Below are 22031 nucleotides of genomic sequence, written 5' to 3'. Positions count from 1 at the left end.
TTACAATCAAGTGCTTATCATAGCTGAAAGATTTCTGGTGGCTTAACGTTTACTAGCACTTTATTCGACGTGCAGTTATTTGTACAGAAAGGCACCACTGTGCTAGATAAAAGTTCTAGAACTTCACAGGAAGAGTCAGGTCGTGTCCTTAGGCATCTACCACTTTTGAGTGCATTTCTTCTACAGATGTTGATTATATTATTCCTCGGCATCAACATTATAAAAGGGCACTTCTGTAGCTCATTTAAAAAGAAAGTCCTGAGAAAGTCTTTTAAATTAATCTTGGCCTTGTTTCCAAATCCTGTCTTCCGTTCTGTTCTGCAATTCCTGACGGCTCTTAGAAAAAGCTCACAAACCTTTGAAGAAACTGGAATAAGCTGTTATTTTATAAAGGTTTACAAATTAAGTGCTTGGTTTTTAATGTATCCTCGACTGTTTTGATTTTCAGATTTTATTAATTCAATATCTGAAGATGTGCCTTTTATTGGGTAATGTTAATTCACGAATGTAGTAATGTTATTTCACGACTGTAATGTTACATGATCATGGGTGTGGCATTCTCTAACAGATGATGTGAAAAGAAAGTAGTTTTCATAAAACTCATATGGCTCTGATTGCACAGTCCCACTTGCTTTTGATATTGCTATATCAAAGCAAGGGGCACTCTTCTTTTAAGGCTACTTTCAAAAACTTGTCTTTGTATTTTCTCTAAACTATAAATGCAATTACGTCCATTTGGAGGCCAGGGTACCACATGTCACAGACAGCCTTACATGTGTGCCATGAGAAGGTTCAAAGACTGTTAACAAAAAAGAAAGTCTATGGGAACTCGAAATATCATTTTTTTAATGTTACCCCAAGATTTTCTCCAAGAAATTACTGTTTTGTATTTTGTAACTTAAAAGCAGCTATTAGTACATTTCTGAGATATAGCAGGAGACCAAAACATGTTTGGAAAGAGAATAAATATATGAAGAGAAACTGGTTGGTTTATTTTCAATGTGCTGAATATATTAGACTACTATTTATTTTGTGAGTGGATGTGATAAAATAAATATTCAGGTGTTTAGTGTATGATTAAGAGTGGGATATAGATTTCTTTGAAGTTATTAAATCCATCATGTCTTTTACATAATGGACAAATCAAGTTTTAAAAAAAAAAAAAAACATTTACATAGTTTAGCTTGTTTTCTGGTGCTGTTGACCTGCAAGAGAATCTACTTTTGCATATACAGGTGAAAGTTTTGCAATTTATGTATAAAAGAAATTGTAGGCATTAAAAATATTTTATTGATATTTTCACTGGTTGGCATTTATTTACCAAAACTCAGATATTCCTTCTTTCATCACCCTGAACATTTTTCCAGCTAGAAACCCCAGTAGACTCATCAGACTTGACATGGGGTGTGCTTCCTTACACACACACACACACACACACACACACACACACACACACCTGTTCATTCCCTCTGACGCATTGACCTCTGCTCAACCCCCACAACTGACCCATCTCCCCGCACCCCACCAGCTTAAGAGAGCTACTCTGAAGGCCGGAGAACTGTTTGGAGGTATATTCAGGGAACCAGAGGGAAGAAGAACTGGGTGTATAGTTCCTCTTGTCAAGAAAACGAACACAGGTTCTGATCCCCTGTAATAACAGAGCTTGAAATAACTGACAAGATGAGTCCTTTGGGATATTCAGGAGGCAAGCTGGTATAGCCATGAAGCCAGAAAATGTAGGCACTTAGCTCAATGGGATGTGTTGAGTCTAGGTCATATAAGAAGCCTTATAAGAGATAGTATCCTAGATTCAGGATTACAGTGTTGCTAATGGATTTTGAATTCACTTTTCTTTCCATAAAAAAAAAAAAAAATCCATTCAGTGCAAAGGGCCACTTAAAAATAGTTTAGCAAATGTGTGCTAAATAGTCCCAACAAAATGTTATCTACATAACCGAAAAGATCTACTTTGGTGGTAAGGATGCACTTCTGAATGATGGAACTATCAGTCATCCCCAAGTAGCCACAGAATGGGAAAAATTCCATACAGTTTATTTTAGAAGTACTTGTTCTTGTTGGGTTCTTCCCCCCTCCCCCAACCCCATTAAGGTCAGAAAATTCCAAACCACCCCTAGAGAGGGCTTATGAAGAATATCCTAGGGCTGAAACACCTAGATTAATTGCATGGGTCTTATACTTAAGTTTCCATATTTGGTCTCAAACTCAAACTGCATCATATTGAGGACTGAGCACTTAGCTTTTGTTTCTATGCATGCTGCCCTGTATTAGCAGTGGTTACTGCTAAAAGAATCATCAGGCACCTTCTTGGCTATGCAAATGAAGGGGGCACTTGAGCCAAGAGATAGCGAAGATCTTGGATATTCCAGTCTCTTGTTTGGCTCTTTTCCTTGGCACATAAAAGCATGCCAAGGAGAAGGCCTGGATCTTGATCTTGACTCCAACCCAGAGCTGTGCAGCTGGTAAGATACTTGAGTCTCTCAACTTCATTTGTAACATTTTGTTCAATGAGGCTAGTGCCCAGCTCAGAAGCTTATCATAAGAATTAAAGTAATGTTTAATTTAGTATCTAGCACCTCATATTAAAATGACATCCCTTCCCCCACACAGTGTAAGCCTTCGGTTCTTGATAACAGCTGTGAAAAGGCCACAGAAGGTTGTTGGTAACAGCTGTGAAAAGGCCACAGAAGGTTGTTGGTAACAGCTGTGAAAAGGCCACAGAGGAGTATCCCCAAAAGATAGGCTTAAAGTTGCTGCAATCTCTAGCCTTTTCTGAACGTTTTTTCGACCCTGGACCCTGGATTCAGGAGGAAGACTACAGCCGGGAACTAGGTCAAAGGAGCTTTAGAGAATTTCTATCCCTAAGGATTCAGAATAGGGGGCAAACTGAACTAGGTATTTTAGTCTTAATGTCAGTCTTAGAGACTGAAACAGAGGCACCCAATCACGTTCGTCTAAAACGCAACTACCCTCCCCCATCTCCCTGTTTTGAGCTAACAGAATATCAGCTCTTCATCTTAAAAAGTACGGTAACTTTTTACATAAAATGTGACAAAATAATGTGCAATTACTTTATGCGAAACCAACAACAGGAACTCTACAGCAGGCCAGGTGAGCTTCAGAGCTGCATGACTTCACCAGGATCATCTTTGCTTATTTCCACCGGGGTCTGGGGGGACAAAAGTATGTCAGGTGGGCCTTCTCTAGTGTTTGTCAGAGTGTGCGGCTGAGGTAATTGCCTTCCTTGCCAAAGACAGGCGGAAGTGGTTCTGTCCAATTCTGTCTCTTAATGTCTCTGACCTCAACTGCCAGAGGGGCTTAGCCATGTGGGAGGGGACAAGAGGCAGAGAAAGGACACATATCCAAGGTCTAACAGGAAGAGAGAAGATTTCTAGCACCAGAACCATTTTATAGACCACCCTTTACTTGATGAAGGAGAGTTAAGGGGTGGGTTGCTGGTCTGGGCTGATTTAAGAAATGGGACTGAAGACCCCAGCACTCAAAATGGCCCCTGAGCACAAGACTAGGTCACCCATGTCAGACAGCATTGCCCGAGTCTTTACCTCTCTACCTCCAGGTTATATAAAACTGAAAAATGCAAGAGTAAAGACTCTTAGGAAAATATGTATAAAAGAAAGACGTGAAAGACAGAGGGAACTCTCAGCGAGCAACAATAGAGGCAGGTAAGCTACCACCACTTTCTTAATCAAAAAAAGACGATTTGTTTCTAAAGTTGGATTTTGATGCTCAGCTCATGGATCTGGGGGAATACATTTCAAAGGAGGAATAGAGAACAAAGTTGAAAGCACACTTACCCCTCCTGGGGGATACTTATATCCTTTCCACATGGTTCCTGCAATGAGAAGCAACCATAAAACAACAATCATTGTGGGGCTTCTTGCTCACTGGTTGGATGTGCTGGGGAAAACAGGTGGTTCTGAAAGGTGTGGTGCTCTATTCCTTGAGTCCTGGGAGCTGGGCTGTCTTCATTCCAGACCGGATGGCGGATCGCCCAGCATGATAGCTCTGGCTGAGGGGCTTCGTGGTCTAGTGTGAACTGAAATGGCTGGCCATGGCCATTTTAGGGGGCAGAGCTCAGACACCAATTGTGACATCAGCTCCTGTGACCTTGGAGGGACCCGTCAGAGTGAGTAACTATGGGACAACTGGCCAGGATGCCTGGTGTGTTGGGGCCAAAGAACCCTTAAAAGAAGGGCCCTGTTCTCTGGTGACTCTACACGGTCAGGATCTAGCTGGCATCAGAACTCTATTGACTCATCACCTGTCAAAATATTAACTGTTGCTTTCATGCAATCAGATGCAAAAAGCAGTGCCATGCAAACAAAACAAAACAGAAAATACCCTGGATTAATTGGGAGGATTGGCTAGGTATGCTACGAGCAATTACTCTATAGACTATCGTTAGGCTATTTGCAAAAAAACAAACAAACGAAAATCTCACATTTCGTGAAATGTCACAATTAAACCCTCATCGTGTAGGGTTCCCTTCCCTGGAAAAGGAAGAAAGGGCATTAGGCTGTCCTGCTCATTTCAAAGCTGGAGAACCTGAGGCACAGAACATTTCCAGTGGCTTGGTCAGGATCAGGGTGGCAGTGCCTCAGCTAAGCAAGTGCCCAGGGCCTCCATCTATGTCCCCACCCCAACAATGATCTGACCGAGCTGGGTCAACACTTGCATGGAAATTCTGGGGCCGATGGAAAAAAACAAACCCTCATGCCCTGCTCTCAGTGTACCTGGGGTTAGGACTTGATACCACTGCTTTCCAGAGTAGCTTCCCAGAAAATCTGCTCCTGTTACCAGTTCATTACTAAGACTCTCAGAGTAAAGTTTCTTTAACAGTGGGAACACCTTTGAAAAACCAGATCTGAGTGAAAGGGAGTGGGAGGGAAGAAAGCCAGGAGACGGTTGTGAAAAGGATACTGCTATTCCTGTCTCCTAAAGGCAGGCTGGTCTAGTGGAACGAGTGCAAGAGGCTGTTAAGTCCAGAGAACTATGCTTGCATCCCAGCTTCTCAAAGGAGTTGATTTGTATGGCCTTGGGTAAATAGTTGAGGTTACTGTCACCACTAAATCTTTGTGGACCCGTTCATTATTTTGCTTAGTTATTAAGTTGGCATTTAGTAAATGCTTTGCATCAAATGCTTTACATGAATTCCCAGATGCAAGCCTCACAAAAACAGTAAGATACAGAGATATCTCCGTTATACAGATGAAGAAACTGAGGTTTAGAGAGATTAGACTTTCCCAAGGTCACGTAGCTAGTGAGTTGCAAAGTTAGAACTTGAACCTGTCTTGGGATCTGCCAAAAGGGGTGCTAAAAACGCTGGTCCAACTCATTACAGAGTTTGTGAGAAAATAAGTTAATAGACAGGAATAGTCTTTGGAAAGAATACCAGTAAGATGTGCTTAACAAATCTTTGAGCCTTGGCCTGCTGTCCAAAGCAGTGCTCACTGAATTCTCTTTCCCCACCACATATCTCAACCCACTTCCCTTTCTACAGTTTATTGTTTCCCAGGGGAATATAAACTTCCTACTGAGATTTCAAGGGGTTGCCATGTTCTCTGGAAAGGGAGGAATTGAGTCCAGCAGACCTGACCACTCACTCATAGTTGTGGTTCTTCATCCAAAGCCAGGCTCCTCAGTCGTGTCTTGCTCTCCTGAACAGGCCACTTCTCTTTCCACTTCAGAGTTGGAGGCTGAGTCAGAAAGAAATTTAAAGGCAGAAGCGGTTCTACTTGTTGGCCTAGCAGGTAATTGCCTCTGTCTGTGACTGTGACTGTTGGAGGTCCCACCAATGCCCACCTTTCCTTTCTAGCCGGCGACCATTGATCTACTTTGCCTGAAATCCACTTTCTCCAGCAAACCCCTTATAAATTTAAAATAAGTAATGTTATGTACCCAAGGGGTGGGTGGAACTTAAAGATAATCCCGGTGAGTTGAGAGGTAGCCTGGGAAGCCAACTTTGTTCCCACTGCACCCTGACCTCTAATTAGTGATGAGGCCTCAACTGTCTTTCCCATTTGGTCAGAAACCCTGGCTGGGAGGTGGAGTCAGAGCCAGGACTGACTACTACCAGGGATTCACAGGCAGGGTCATTACTTACCGTGAACTCTGGAAATGTGCCCATGTAACACGCAAGTCCAACAAAAAGCATCCAGCCAAGCACAATCATGATAACAAGTAAAACAATGTCTAAGACACAATTGCACAGTGAAAGACTATTCACCAAGATCTTGGCAAGGGAGTGCGCTCATGAAACCCTCAGTTGGTAGAGGTCTTGCATGGCAGTTCCAGTCCGTGGCTCCAAAGGATCCGCAACGCCCTAATGGAGAAGATGAAGTCTAGTAGGGCATTGTGACATCATTGGTCACATGGCCCAGACTCATAACATGTCAGAGATATTGCCCCCAGACCAGTGGTTGAGTAGCAAACTAAACTTTTTGTATGTATTCCCTCACAGCAACAACAGGAAGTAGGTATTATTACCAAGTCCATTTTACTAATCAGAAGACTGAAGTGTAGAGAGCCTAAGTGACTGGCACTAGGTCACACAGCTGATGCCCCATGTGAAAGCCAGGAATCAGGGCCCAGCTATCTGTTAGGAAGCTGGGCTCCTTAGACTATAGACAGGGATTCGGTAGGGTGTGTTCCTAGGTCTAGGACAGCTGTGAAGGGAATAAACTGAATTCTAGGGAAGTGAGACATCTCTTCTTTCTGTCCGTGCAAAGCCCTCATCATCTCAAGGGCTCTGTCACCAGCATTTTATACCATTCTTCAATACCTTTGGTCAATAACTCTCTGCTGGTTCCCTTTTCTTGGCCTTCAAGAAGCCACAAGTATCCTTGTCCTTCCCTCACAAAAACCTGCAACTGATGCTGTGGTTCCTTCCTAACCTGTTTTTTTAATTTCCCTTTATGACCAAACTTTTTAAACAATGGCCCACACTCACAGCCTTTCTTCCCAATCTCCAACTTTCCTCCATATATCACATTATGACTTCTGGCCCGCTCACCACTACTTAGATGCTCTCAGCAGTTACAAAAGATCTTTTTGTCCCAGTCTAATGACCTCATCTTCATCCCTTTGACCTCCCTGTACTGTCACAATGGACCCTTCTCTCCACCAGAATTCTTCCTACAGACACACCTCTCTATTTATTATTTTGATATCCTCTTTATTTTCAATACTTTTTTAAAATATGAAAATAACAGGTGCTCATTGTAAAACATGGAACCACCCAAAAGACATATAAGAAAAATTTAACAACCTCCCCATTTTTCCCCCTCAATTCCCATCCCCATCATGTAACCAAGCCTGGTGTGTACCCTTCTGGCAAAGAATCTTCCATCAGCTTGCAAACATCAGTACACACGTAGAGGGATATAGAGGGGTTTTGTTCAGCGTTGCTTTATCAAAGGTGATCAAACTACCTATGCTACCGCACAACTTGCTTTTCTCCTGTTCACAATAATACATCATGGACAGGCTCTTGAGTCAATGGATAAAAACAAAAAAAAAATCTAAACACATCCTTTTTTTTAAATAATAAGCTTTATTGAGGTGTAAATCACATATGATAACATGCATTCCTTTCTAGTGTGTAGTTGATGAGTTTTGAAAAATGTGTCAATCTTGTAACTACCACCACAATCAAGAGAGAAAACATTTCAATCATCTCCACAAGTTCCCTGTACCCCTTTGCAATCAGTCTCCTTCCCCTGACCTCCCTGCCCCCTAGAAACCATTGATCTGCTTTTGCATTTTCCAGAACTTCATGTAAAGAGAATTATAAGCTCATCCACTGGCTTCTTTCACTGAACATAATGCTTTGGAGCTTCATCCATGTTGTACAGTAGTTTGTCCTGTTGTATTGAATGAACATATGTTCCATTACCTGGACATAGCGATTCATCAATTTACCTGTCAAAGAATATTTGGGTTGCTTCCAGTTTGGGGTTATTATGCATAGAGATGTTATAAATACTTGCGAAGTTTTTTCTGTGTGAACATAAGCGTCCGTAAGGTAAATACTCAGGGGGGGGAATTTGAATCACATGGTAAGTGCCTGTTAAAAAGCCTTTATCACCAGTTGTCAGCAATTTTACTTTGATGTGACTATGTAATTTTCCGCAAGTTTCTTCTATCTGGGGTTCGATGAGCTTCTTGGAACTGTGGGTTGAATGGTCTTCATCAAATTGGAAAAATATTCGGCTAATACTTCTTCAAATACTTTTTCTGCCTCCCTTTCTCCATGACCTCCCGTACACGTCTAGGAGACCAGTAACCAGGACAAACATGTCCCACGGCTTGCTGGTACTCTGTTCATTTTTGAGTCTTTGTTTCTCCTTGTGTTTCATTTTTGGATAGTTTCCATTGCTGTCTTTTTCAAGTTCACTCATTTTTCCCCTATAGTGTCTTAATCTTCTGTGAATCCCATGTGATGCATTTTTCACCTGAGGTTGTAATTTTCATCTCTTCAAGTTCAATTTGTGTCTTTTTAAAAGTTCTTTTGTTGGGGCACCCGGGTGCCTCAGTCGGTTGAGGATCCAGCTTCGGCTCAGGTCATGATCTTGCGGTTCGTGGGTTTGAGCCCCCCATTGGGCTCTGTGTTGACAGCTCAGCCTGGAGCCTGCTTCAGATTCTGTGTGTGTGTGTCTCTCTCTCTGCCTCTCTCCCTCTCGTGCTCTGTCTCTGTCTCTCAAAAATAAATAAATGTTAAAAAAAAATTTTCAATAAAAGTTCTTCCATTTTTCTCCACATCATGCTCACGTTTCCCTTTGCATCCTTGAGCATTTTTATAAGATTGATAATAAACATTTTAGGGACTCCATCTGCAAATCTATCATCTCTGTCATTTCTGGGGTTGTTTCGATGGTTGGTTTTTCTCCTTTCGTTATGGATGATACTTTCCTGCTTCTTTGAATGCCTGACAACTTTTGGTTGCATGTTCAACATGGTGAATTTTACAGGGCTATGTGCTGGACTTCGTTACATTCCTTTCAGTAGTGTGGGACTTACTTCTGGGATGCTTGGGATCAGTTTGATTCTTCTGGGGCTTGTTTTAAGCTTCGTTATGGTGGACAAAAGGCAGCTTTTGCTCTGGGGGTAATTATCCCCACTAATGAGCTACCGCCCCTCTAATGTCCACTGAGCGTTCTCTGATGCTGTGGAATTTTCCACAACTCCTAGCACCTTTGGGAGCTCCCAGAAGTGCTTGGCCTGCTGTTTCTGGGCCGTTCTTATCCTACCTCATGGAGTTTGAGCCCATCTATGCACCAACTCAGCCAAAGACTCACAAGGACCCCTACGGAGATCTCCAGAGTTCTCTCTCTGTGGAACTCCTTCTCAGGACTCCATCCTGCAAATTCCTGGCACTCTGGCCTCCTGTGTACCCTGCTATCTTTCTTTACAACTCAGCAAGACTAGTCTCGGTTTTGGTGACCCCACCATGCTGCAGTCTGAAAACTGCTTCCAGGCAGTAGGCAGGGGCAATTTTAAGGCCCATCTCCTTTATTTCTTGTCTTTCAAAGTTCACATGCTGCTGCTTCTTATGCAAGATCTGAAAACAATTGTTTCATAGGTTTTGTGCAGTTTTCTACTTGTTTATGGAGAGAAGGCAACTCCCGTAGCAGTTGGTCCTTTCTAGGCTGAGGCAGAAATCTAACTTATCCTTTTTAAAAAAATTTTTTTAACGTTTATTTATTTTTGAGATAGAGAGAGAGACAGAGCATGAATGGGGGAGGAGCAGAGAGAGAGGGAGACACAAAATCGGAAGCAGGCTCCAGGCTCTGAGCCATCAGCCCAGAGCCCGACGCGGGGCTCAAACTCACGGACCGCGAGATCGCGAGATCGTGACCTGAGCTGAAGTCGGACGTTCAACCGACTGAGCCACCCAGGCGCCCCTCCTTTTTTAATTCTTACCTAATACTCCACACTTACTTCCTCTTTCTCCTAACGATGAATAGATCGGTCAAGAGACAGAAACTACACAGCAATTTCCACAGAGAAAGCTTAATAAAGAGAATTATTAACTAAGGAAAAGGTAGAAAGCTTCACATAATACAGAAATAGTGTATCTAAGGAGCAGCCACCACGTCTAGGGCTGAGGCAAAGCACCCAAGAAAGAAACAAACTTGGAAGAGTCCCTCACCTCCAGGGCGGAGACCCAAAACTTGTTGAATATGTGGTGGCCAGGACTAACTGGGTGGTAGAGAAATCCAGTCAACTGCAGGCCAGACCTAACAATTAGAGAACGACCCTAGATGCTGGTGGAATTTGCCGGGAGTCTCCAGAGGGGGTTCTGGGAGGTTTGTGGATCCCTGCTGAGAATCTATCCTCTGGGTCTGCCAGGAGAATACACCAGGAAGCCACCCTGTGGGGTGCTGGTGGTGGACCTCGATGGCAAACTGTTTTAGTGGCAGGGGTACCACTGAAACTCAACGGAAAACAGCCCACAGAGAGGCCACTGAAACTCAACAGGGGTGAGCACCACTGGATACCCCCCATGTGCCACTGGTAGCCACACAGCACAAGGACAAAAGCACACTGGAACCAGGAAGAGAAGTTTCTTCCTCCTACAGTATCTCCCCAAGGCCCTCTACTGATAAAACTTAGCATCATGCCCACGAGCAAGGAACAAATATTTACAAGGTCCAGCTCCACTAGAGAAGAGCAAGCAGCGAATGGTGAACTTGGAGCTGACGGGTGATAAATTCATAACTGACACAATGTACATCTAGGTTTTCTCCAATTTTTTACCACCGTAAACAATGCTGGGATTGCCAAACAAAACTCCTTTGACAATTTCTTTTGAGCACTGCGGGTTTTTTTTACTTGTTAACCAGTAAGGCAGCAAGAAGATAACAAAAAGGGTGTTCCAGGTCAGATAGAGTATGAAAACAGAGAGGATATATAAAATCCTTACAAGAAAGGAACTAGTTTAGGAAAGAAATATGACAACTTCTTTTCTTAAGGTCATGAAAACAGGGCCATAAAAGATGGAGGATGCCTGTGGAAGGATCGCCCAAGATACAACATTACGCTGTAGGTCAAAGAACAACAAAAACTCCATGCGTCTAAGTAAAGGATACTGGCTTTTGATGCACCCGTTTTACAAATTTTTCATGAGGTCCAAGTTGCCTATTTTTTTCTTTTGTTGCCTCTGCCTTTGGTGTCATAACCAAGAACTCACTGCCAAATCCAAAGTCATTAAGTTTTTTTCCCTATGTTTTCTTCTAAGAGTTTCATTGTTTTAGGTGTTACACTTATGTCTTTGATCCATTTTGAGTTCATTTTTGTATACGGTGTGAGATAAGGGTCCAATTCATTCTTTTTTTTTTTTTTTTAAGGTTTGTTTACTTTGAGAGAAAGAGAGAGAATCCCAAGCAAGTTCCATGCTCAGCACAGAGCCTGATGCAGGGCTCAATCTCATGACTGTGAGATCATGACCTGAGCCGAAATCAAGACTTGGACACTTAACTGACTGAGTCCCTCAGGTGCCCCAAATAAGGGTCCAATTCATTCTTGTACATGGCTATCCAGTTTTCCCAGCACCATTTGTTGAAAAGACCGTCCTTTCCCCCATTGAACTGTCTTGGCACTCTTGTCAAAAATCATTTGACCACATAGGCAAGGATTTTTTTTCTAGGCTGTTTATTCTATTCCATTAGTGAGGTACTTAGAGAAGTCAAAATCACAGAGACAGAAAATAGAATGGTCTTTCCAGGGGCTGAGGGGAGGGAAGAATACGAAGATGTTATTTAATGGATATGGAGTTTCAGTTCTAGAAGATAAAAAGTATTATGGACATGTACAGGAGTCATGGCCGGGCAACATGATGAATGTATTTAATACCATTGAACTGTATACTTTAAAATGGTTAAGATAGTAAATCATCTGTTATGTGTATGTATCACAATTTTAAAAAGGGGGGAAACTGAAGTAAATGATAAGGATACATGTGTCTGGTATTTGCAATACCAGGGTTTCATCCCTGAACAGTATGTCTGATAGGACTAATAACTATGAAAGCAAAGGATTATAAATAGAGATCTGAAGCAGAGCACCAAGAAAAAAAATCTAATTTTAAACAAGCCCTTCTTGTGATTTTTCTCAAGCTGCAAACAAAGATGCAGAATATATACTTTTCCCATTTCTTAGTTTGGGGGTCTTTTTTACCCTTTTAATATAATTAACATTTTTGTATGTGCATCTTGTGTACTTTTTTCCCTCTAAGACAAATTTCCAAACATCAAGTTATAGAGTCAAAGGTAGGTCACATTACTTTGCCCAAAGTTTGTGGCAAATTATGCTCCCACCAACTACATTTCCTTAAACTAGTGTCCAGGGATGGGCTTCAGTGCATCCATAACATTCCTGAAATTGAGCACAAAATGGACTGCTTATGTTGGCATTCACATTTTTCTGGGACAAGTCTGTATCTTTCAACAGATTTTTTTTTTAAGGCTGAAACTCAAATAAGGCTGAGAACTAGTTCACTATAACATCTTCTCCCTATGGCTGTGGTCACCCTACACTTTCATTCATTCAGCAAACTTACCAAATATTAGAAGACTGAAGATATGCATACGTTCAGGCATACCAGGCACTGGGAATACAGAGATAAGTGAGATTTGACAGCTATCTGCCAGGATCTTACAGTCTTTGGGGATAGGAAGCGGGGAGGAGACAGAATTAGTTGGGTATGATAAAATATCCCAGGCAGGCACTAAGGCACAAAGCAAGGAAGATACGATGTGCTTGGGGAAAAGTTGAGTTTCAGCCTGGTTAGGTCACAGGACCTAACAGTGACAATTTCTGGGTGTGAGGGGGGGGTCCTATCAGAAGTCAGCCAATGTTTGCACTACCCAATCTTCCTCTTATGACTGAGTACCAATAGGTACAGAATTCTAGCTCGCTAGAGATTACTAATCACAAAATTTCATCACAATTTCACACACAGAGAAGCAGCAAAATGCACAGATTAGGGACATGATCTCTGACACCACCTTCTGCAATAATTTAACCCGAGTCTTGGTTTCCCTGACTGTAAAATGGAGCCAATTATACCATATATCCTCTCTTTTAAGGGGCATTCTTTTTCACATTTTAGCTCTTTTCAAATAGGTATAAGTGTTAAAATGGGTATTTATATTTAATTTTGTAATCTTTTCTCTCCTAAAACATTGTCAATACATCTCTTACTCAACAGGATCTCAGAAACAAGGAAATAGGTAACAGAACACTAAACCTCAGTTTCCTCACTGGTAGAAATGAGATGATTCTATCTAGGTCATAGAGCTTTGTGAAGATTGACTTTGATAAAGCACATAAAACTCTTAGCAATGTACCTTCCACACAGGAAATGATGGCTTCACACACACACACACACACACACACACACACACTGGCATAAAGTGCTCACAGTGTCTATAAGTCATTCATAGTGACTAAACCAGAAGAGAATTAGCTGTTTGGATGGAAGGTGTCTTCCATAAAAGGTTCCTTTATAAAAAGAAGAACGTTGCTCAAACCTCACTTCTAATCCTTGATTAATGGATTTCTGACAAGATCTGTTAGATCCGAGAGGCCCTGGAAGTCCTATTGTTTCCGAGGTTTGTTAGATCTGCCTGAACTGCTCTTACAGGCCTCTTATCTTTCCATCTTCTTACCTTTTTCTCACCTCCTACGGTCTCCTGGCTTCCTCTCTTGCCCCACATACAGTCTCTTCACAATGCAGCAGTCAGACCTATTCTTTTAAAACTTAGATCACATCACTTCTCTGTTCAAAATCCTCCAGTGGCTTCCTTTTTCTCTCAGGGTAAGAGCCTAAGAAAGAAAAAACCAGCCCCTGACATCTGGGAACTGGTCTGACTCATCTACGAAAGCTCTCAGTGTTACTAGAAGCTGACCTGGCACTCACAGCTATGTTGTTATTCTCCTGATAGATGAAACAATCTCACAGAACACAAACATCAGAGAGGGTCACTCAGACCAGGATAAAATGAGACAAAATAAGACCACTTCATAATTCTGTCTAAGCAGAGACAAATCAAGGTCATTGTGCGGCCCATGTAATACCAAACATCCTCTTCTGTCTGCTAATGAGTAACTGCTACTTCTTTACCAATTACTGCTTTAGGCTTGCTCCAATTTGCCCATCTTATATTTAAGATGGATGGATATTCTGAGATATCCAATCATAGAATTGTCTCTGCTTTGATAGCACCCAATCCAAAGTGAAGGGTCACTTCATTAAACCCTCTCCCAAGTCACCCGAAGCCCCAATCCTATGATAGGTCCCTCTAACACAGCCTTACTGAACAGTCCCGATGGTTTTCCATAGCGTCTGCGCCCTCACTGCAAGGAATAATCAGCCCAACCTGTTTAAGTGTGGGTGTGTTCGATGGGCTCTGGCTGGAGGGCAGTGACAAGACAGAGTCACAAATGTCTACAAAGGCACCAAAGTGGTTCTCAGACTTCACCATGCATTAGAATCACCCAGGTTTGTCAAAAATAATTGCTTGAATCCCCCTTCCCCCTAGAGTTTCTGATTCTCTAAGTCTGGGGATGGGGTCTTAGAATCTTTCTAGCAAGTTCCAGGTGATGCTGAGGCTGAGTCTGGGGGCCACACTGTAAGAATCACTTCCCTAAACCATCTGTGGCTTCCCCCTTATTTCTCTGACTTAGCCTACTACCGTTTCCTCACCTCTTACTTCATTCTACTCCAGCCACACTGGCCCCCTTGCTGTTTTGAACTGAAGCCTGCCTTAGGACTTTGCTTTGAACTGAATGCCCTCTAATATAGAACACCTACTCTCTCACCTCTCAAGGAGACTACTCTGATCTCCTTACCCTGCCTTTCCCCACAACACTTGATTACCTTCCAGCATACGATCTAATTTACTTATTATATGTAGTTTTGCTCTCCTCCTAATAAAAGAATGACAGCCTTAGGACAGGTGATATTTTTGTCTATTTTATTCACTGCTGTATCCTAGGACCCAGAAAAATATCTAGCAAGTTGTCAATGCTGAGCAAAAGTTTGGTGAATGAATAAATACACTGCCCAGCCTCTACTTTATATTCCTAATTGAGTCACAGCATTCCAGCCTTTGGTTCTTCCTGTAAATACAGTCACCCTCCTGCTTACACACCCTTCTGACAGTTTCAGTACCTATCTTCTGAGACTTTTTAAGCTCAGTGGCTCAAGACAGGGATAATGCAGGAAAGTAATTCACAAACCAAGGACACCAGACAAAGCCAACAAATTGCATCTCTTCACCTTCTCTCTGTATACACCCCCTCTCTTGTTCTCAAACTCTTTCTGACCTAGCTTTTTCCTCTCTCTCTCCCAACAGTTATGGCGCCCCACCTTAAAAAAAAAAAAAAAAAAAAAAAGGCAACTCCTCCCCTCATGCTGCACCAACCTTCACATCTTCCAGTTTTTCGACAAGGCTCCTCCTGACTCCATTTTCCCTTTCTAGCTCCCTGAAATTTTGCTTTTGAAGTTCCGTTACCTCTTCCTTCCTAAATCTAACTACAATTTTTGGTCTTGATCTTTCTCAATACTCTGCTGAATTTAACACACCCTTCTAGAAACTCTCCTCCAAAACAGCGCGAGTTGCTTCTACCTCCTTTACTGCTTCTCCTCGGGTCCTTCCTATTCCTCTCCTTACAGATGTCCCCAAGTTTCCTTCCAGCAAGCTGGGTTGTGACCCCCTGGGCGCTAACGCCTTTCCGACGGCGCTCAGGGTCCACGCTGGGGCGCTGGTTCGACTCCCGGGCGGAGCGGCCGCTGAGCCTGGGCGTTGGACGCGGGCGGACTTTCGAGCCTGGGAAGGGGCGTGGCCTTGGACAGCTCTGGGAGGCTTGGACCACGCCGGCCTCCGTCCGGGAACCGGCACGGAAGGAGGTTCACGGGCTGGGTCGCGCAACCTGGGTCCGGGACGTGGATGGAGATGGAGTTCGACTGCGAGAGTCTCAGGCGGCTCCTGGGCAAGGTGCAGGCAGCCCGCCGGACCGGGTCTGAGGGTCCGGGGTGTCGGGGCTGAGCTATCTCCTCGTGGGGGTTCCCAGACTAGTGGCGGCGATTGGAGCGGAGGCGGGCTGGCCAGAAGCCGGCTCTGGGGAGTGGTCCCTGGGAGGCCGCGGGCTTCTCCCTCGGGAGCCCTGCATCCCTCGGGTCGGGGCTGTGGCTCCGCCCACGACTCCGAAACCCCTGCCCTCCACGCGGTGTGAGTTCTCACGCCACCAGCGTTTCGGCGACTTAGCTCCCAGCGCTCGCCAGTGCCTTTAACCACGCCTTTCTCTATGTTGAAATGGCCTGCCCCCCCCTTTTTTTTTTTGCTTTGCAATCTTCCCTTCTGAGACTCAGCTCAGATGTCACTCCCTGCAAGATGGAATCACGCCCTTCGCTCCGCTTGCCTTCAGAAGTATGGATTATCACATTGTGGAATAATTACTTATTTACAATTATTTATTTACTCATGCAGTGAACTCTGACGGCAGAGAGGGTGCTGTTGCCCTTCCCTAGCACTGTGCCTGGCGGAGCAGGGGCTTCTAAATAACTGTGCATTGAATGAAAGACTTGAGTAGATATAGGAATGGAGACAGGGCTTGAAGGCCCAGAAGAGATCCTCTTAATGTTTGAAGGGTTGAGCGGGAGGCCTGACCCAGAAGTCTAACCTACGTTTCTAGGGCATGACTAGCTCCAGTTTCCAGGTTAGTCCAGGCTCTTGGTCCAGTTTCTTTGGCTTCCCACCAATGTATATTCTGAGGCAACCCCCTTTTCACCAGCTTTCTTGCTTGCTTTCTTTTTCTTTCTCTCTTTCTTTCTTTCTTTCTTTAATATAATTTGTTGTCAAATTGGCTTCCATACAACACCCTGTGCTCTTCCCAACAAGTGCCCTCCTCCTCCTCAATGCCCATCACCCACCCACTTTCCCCTCTCCCCCGCCCCTCCATAAACGCTTAGTTTGTTCTCTGTATTCAAGGGTCTCTTATGGTTTGCCTCCCTCCCTCTCTGTAACTATTTTTCCCCCTTGCCTTCACCCACAGTCTTCTGTTAAGTTTCTCAAGATCCACATTTGAGTAAAACACATGGTATCTTTCTCTGACTTATTTCACTTAGCATAATACCCCTTCAGTTCCATCCACATTGCTGCAAATGGCAAGATTTCATTCTTTCTCGTATCCAGCTTTCTGGTTAAGTGATTCTTAATGCTTCCTTAAAACTTCCCCGTGCAGAAACCATACATGTATGCCATTTTGTTGGATTTGACTTAGTTGGGGCAGTTTGTACATCTGTGCAGGGTTGTGAAGCCTCATGAGTAGAAATGTTTATTTAATTGACTTGAATGATTTTATCTACTGTGACAGGTGCAGATGTATCATCTTGTAGGAAGAGAAGTATCATCATGCTTAGATTACACCCTTTGTGTCTCCTCTTCAGAGAACCACTCTATCAAGTTTTTTAAGGAGGGGAGCATGATGTATTTATTGTTCAGTGGGAAGAACTGTTAAAGTTGAGAGTAGAAAAAGAACTTCATAATTTTTCCCTCATTAGATTAGCATAAATTAAGATAATTTAGATGATTTGGAGGTTGCACTTGCCTCAGCCACACTGCTGGTGGTTAAATGGTTATTTAACCATTTTGAAGAACAATTGGGTCTTGTTAATTTGATTATGTGGGTTTTATATCCCCTCTACCTCTAGGTGGCTACCATAGAGAATTCATAGTGTATGAAGCAACAGATACCTGCATAATTATTCATAACTACAGAAACAACCCAAACGTACATTAACAGAAGGAAGGATAATTTATTGTATATCCACACAATGGAAAACACTACTACGTGGCAATGAAAATGACTGAGCTACAATATGGCAACAATGCAAATGAATCTTAGAGACATGATGTTGAGTGAAAAAAAATTGGAGGGTATATGCAAAATTATGTTTTGATAAAGCCAACAAAATTAAAATTAAAAACTTAACAATAAATATGAATACTAAATAATGTGTTGTTTAGGGATGCACGCACATGCGTGATAAAACCAGAGGACAAAAGCAGAGGAAAGTGAATATACAATTCAGGGGAGGCAGTTGAGTGGTTGAGAGGAGTACTTAGACAGATGTAATGGTGTTGGAGAGGTCTGTGCTGTCCAGTATGGTATCCAGGAGCCACAAGTGGCTATTTGTCAAAACTAGCTAAAATTAAAAATTGAGTTTCTCAGTCACACCAGCCACATTTTGTCAGTTAGCCACATGTGGCTGGTGGCTACTATATTAGACCTATCACACATAGATCTTTTCCGTCATAGCAGAAAGTTTTGTTAGATGTTACTATTCTAAATCACATGTGAGTGAGTTGGGGCATGCTGTTCAGTCTTCAAAATTAGTGTATATGTTTGTGTATGTGTGTATGTGTATATATATATACATGTGTATATATCCTTTAATTTGTTTTAGATATTAAGTTTAGAAAGATTATCTCGTTCCCTAATTCCTATTTCCCACATCCCTCGTTGGGTTACCTTGGACATGTAACTTAACCTAGATTTGCTCTGCTCACTCGTAGAACAGTAAGTTGGACTTGATCTGTAAGATACCTTCCTGTTAACAATTTTTTTTAATGTTTTTGTTTTTAATTTTGGGAGAGAGAGCTAACAGGAGGAGCAGAGAAAAAGGGAGAAAGAGAATCGCAAGCAGGCTCCACACTGTCAATGCAGAGCCAGACGTGGGGCTCAAACCCATGAAGCATGAGATCATGACCTGAGCTGAAATAGAGTTGGAGGCTTAACCAACTGAGCCACCCAGGCGCCTCCTGTTAACATTTTTTTAATGACATGATGCCACGAAGTATTCCTCAATGTGTCCTACATTTGAACATAGGTCATATAAGAATACTCTTACGTACTTTTCATAAATATAAGTGTACGAAATAAAAATACTGTAGTAGATAAAGCTAAAATTTTCGTAACTTCTCAATTTTTCAGTGTCACTGACTTTTATGACAGTATAATTATTTTAGCTTTCGAATCTCACAGGCCAATTTTCCTCCTTAGTGGCATGCCTCCACCCTTTAAGCACATGGGATTGTCTGAGGCACATTTCCTTAGAGAATGTTAGGCAGACTTCTCTTAGGTGTTAATAGGAACAGTAATGGAATGTGTGCCTTAATATTATAATAAGATATTCTGTTTCATATGTAGTGAAAATGATGTGAAAAAATTTTTTTAGGACAAACAAAATAGGTCTGTCCTTTTAGGTGTCAAAAAGGCAAATCAGGGGCGACTGGGTGGCTCAGTCGGTTAAGTGTCCAACTTCAGCTCAGGTCACGAACCCCCGGTTTGTGAGTTTGAGCCCCGTGTCAGGCGGGCTCTGTGCTGACAGCTCAGAGCCTGGAGCCTGCTTTAGATTCTGTGTCTCTTTCTCTGTTCCTCTCTCTCTCTCTCTCTCTCTCTCTCTCTCAAAAATAAACATTAAAAAAAACTTTTTTTAAGGCAAATCACATATTTGACTATACTAGTGACATTTGGGTATTCAGTCCCTAAGGAAGAGTGTTTTTGCCCTCTTTTGACAAACTTTTATAACAGTTTTGCAATTAAATCAATTATGGTATATATCCTACACAGCCATTAATAATTACATTCTCATGGGACATTAAAGATCTAGAAAACAGCTTATAATTTTAAGTAGGAAACAAAACAAAATTGTTTTCATTCATAATGAATATTTCAGCTGACAGCAGTGCAGCCTTCTGTACATTGGTGGGATGATTTCATTCACTTTTGTTTATGCTGAGTCAGGGACCCTGAATCTGGAACTCATTTCACCCTGCTGTAATTAATACTGATCACTTCTGGGGCGCCTGGGTGGCTCAGTCAGCTGAGCGTCTGGCTTCGGCTCAGGTCGTGATCTCACGGTTTGTGAGTTTGAGCCCCATGTCGGGTTCTGTGCTGACAGCTCGGAGCCTGGAGCCTGTTTCGGATTCTGTGTCTCTCTCTCTGCTCCTCCCCTTCTCATGCTCTGTCTCTGTCTCTCAAAATAAATAAATAAACATTAAAAAATTAAAAAAAAAATACTGATCACTTCTTAGGTTTTTTTTTTTAATTTTTTTAAATGTTTGTTTATTTTTGAGAGAGAGAGAGCACAAGTGGGGAAGGAGCGGAGAGAGAGGGAGACACAGAATCCGAAGCAGGCTCCAGGCTCTGAGATGTCAGCACAGAGCCTGACACGGGGCTTGAACCCACGAACCGCGAGATCATGACCTGAGCAGAAGTTGGCGGTTAACCTACGGAGCTACCCAGGTGCCCCTCACTTCTTAGTTTTGATGCCCAGTCCTGTGGATCATTCTCATATAAATCTACCTCTTTGCTAACTCCCATCCATCCAGCCTGTATTTATCAGAGGCATACCCTGTGCTAAGTGCTGTGGGGAGGTACAAAGATGAGTAAGAGGTGATTCCTGCCCTCAAGTTGTTAATAACGATGGGCTTTCTCTTCTGCCAAATTCCTTCCCATCTTAAAATGATCCTCCCCCTTCCCTCTCATTTTCTAGACTCTTCTAGACTCTAATGCAAATTGTAGACAGCTGTTGTTGGAGGCCTTTCTCTAACTTAGATATGCTTTATGTGGATTCATCACTTCCTGTCTGTACTTACTATTGTATACATTTTTGTTTAATATCTTACTTTTACATATGTTAATCATAAGGTCCTCATACATACCTGTTGCAGTTGGTAGGCAGTGGAGCTATATATCTTTTGCAAATGAAAAACTTAAGGCTCAGAGAGGCTCCCACTAATCTACTTTCTGCTTCATGGATTTGCCTGTTCTGGATATTCCATATACAAATCATATAATATGTGGCCTTTTGTGTCTGCTTTCTTTCACTTAACATAACGTTTTCAAGGTTCATCCATGTTGTAGTATGTATCAATTCTTTTATTCTTTTTATGGCTGAATATTCCATTTTATGGATATATTACATTTTATTTATCCATTCATCAGTTGATGGAGATTTAGCATGTTTTCACTTGTTGGCTATTAGAAGTAATGCTTCTTTGAACAATAGTGCACATGTTTTTGTGTGGACATATGTTTCCACTTTTCTTGGTTCTGTACCTTAGTGGAATTGCTGGTCCTACGGTAGCTCTATGCTTAAATCTTTTGAAGGACTGCCAAACTTTTCCAAAACGGCTGTACCACTTTCCCACCAGCAGTAGCTTATGTCTACAGGGGTTCTGACTTCTTCACATCCTCTCCCATACTTACTGTTTTCTGTGTTTTTATTATAACCTGTCTTTTAATTATAGTATGCATCCTCCAACTCTTCTTCAACAATCTTTTACAGGATTGTTTTTGGCTGTGCTAGGTCTCTTGCATTCCCGTCTGAATTTTAAAAAATTTATTTATTTAAATTCAAATTAGTTAGCATACAGTGTAGTATTGGTTTCCAGAGTAGAACCCAGTGATTCATCACTTATGACACCCAGTGCTCATCCCAACAAGTGCCCTCCTTAATGTCCATCACCCATTTAGCTCACCCCCTACCCACCACCCCTCCAGCAACCCTCAGTTTGTTCTCTGTCTTTAAGAGTCTCTTATGGTTTGCCTCTCTCTCTGTTTTTATCTTATTTTTCCTTCCCTTCCCCTGTGTTCATCTGTTTCTTAAATTCCACATATGAGTGAAATTATATGATACTGGTCTTTCTCTGACTTATTTTGCTTAGCATAATACACTCTAGTTCTGTCCATGTTGTTACAAATGGCAAGATTTCATTTTTTCTGATCGCTGAATAGTATTCCATTGCATATATATACTACATCTTTATCCATTCATCAGTCAATGGACGTTTAGCCTCTTTCATAATTTGGCTGTTGTTGATAGTGCTGCTATAATCATTGAGGTGCATGTGCCGCTTCGAATCAGCATTTTGGTATCCTTTGGATAAATACCTAGTAGTGCAATTGCTGGGTTGTAGGGT

The 22031-nt window shown here is 42.3% G+C and overlaps 1 protein-coding gene and 1 long non-coding RNA gene across 17 annotated transcripts in view; one reads left to right on the top strand and one right to left on the bottom strand.

Annotated features, from left to right (window-relative positions):
- Window positions 1-42: 42 nt before the first annotated feature.
- Window positions 43-15894, bottom strand: LOC122199140. 12 transcript variants are annotated; one of them, XR_006193373.1, is made up of 6 exons: window positions 15672-15886; window positions 6143-6361; window positions 5643-5735; window positions 3834-3871; window positions 3090-3187; window positions 43-367 (listed from the first exon to the last, which is right to left on the bottom strand). It is a non-coding gene; the product is annotated as an uncharacterized LOC122199140 (long non-coding RNA). The 12 variants fall into 12 exon arrangements; XR_006193374.1 differs by having other exon boundaries at window positions 43-356; XR_006193372.1 differs by lacking the exon at window positions 43-367 and adding an exon at window positions 1258-2722 and having other exon boundaries at window positions 15672-15885.
- A 23-nt stretch (window positions 15895-15917) lies between these two features.
- The window catches only part of UEVLD (UEV and lactate/malate dehyrogenase domains), a 51512-nt gene continuing 45398 nt past the window's right edge, over window positions 15918-22031 (top strand). For 4 of the 5 annotated variants that reach the window (XR_006193361.1, XR_006193360.1, XM_042903900.1 and 1 more), the window contains exon 1: window positions 15918-16040. Coding sequence is in view for 3 of the 5 variants with exons in the window: in XM_042903900.1 (XP_042759834.1) it covers window positions 15993-16040 (48 nt within the window). In the remaining 2 variants the exon portion in view is untranslated. Of the gene's footprint in view, window positions 16041-16532; window positions 16762-22031 lie in introns of all 5 variants that reach the window. The other variant, XM_042903901.1, reaches the window with a different exon arrangement.

Source organism: Panthera leo, chromosome D1 (genome assembly GCF_018350215.1).
Source record: "Panthera leo isolate Ple1 chromosome D1, P.leo_Ple1_pat1.1, whole genome shotgun sequence".
Lineage (NCBI taxonomy): Eukaryota > Metazoa > Chordata > Mammalia > Carnivora > Felidae > Panthera > Panthera leo.
Note: the sequence above shows the minus strand (reverse complement) of the source record. Positions and strands in the feature narration are given on the sequence as shown.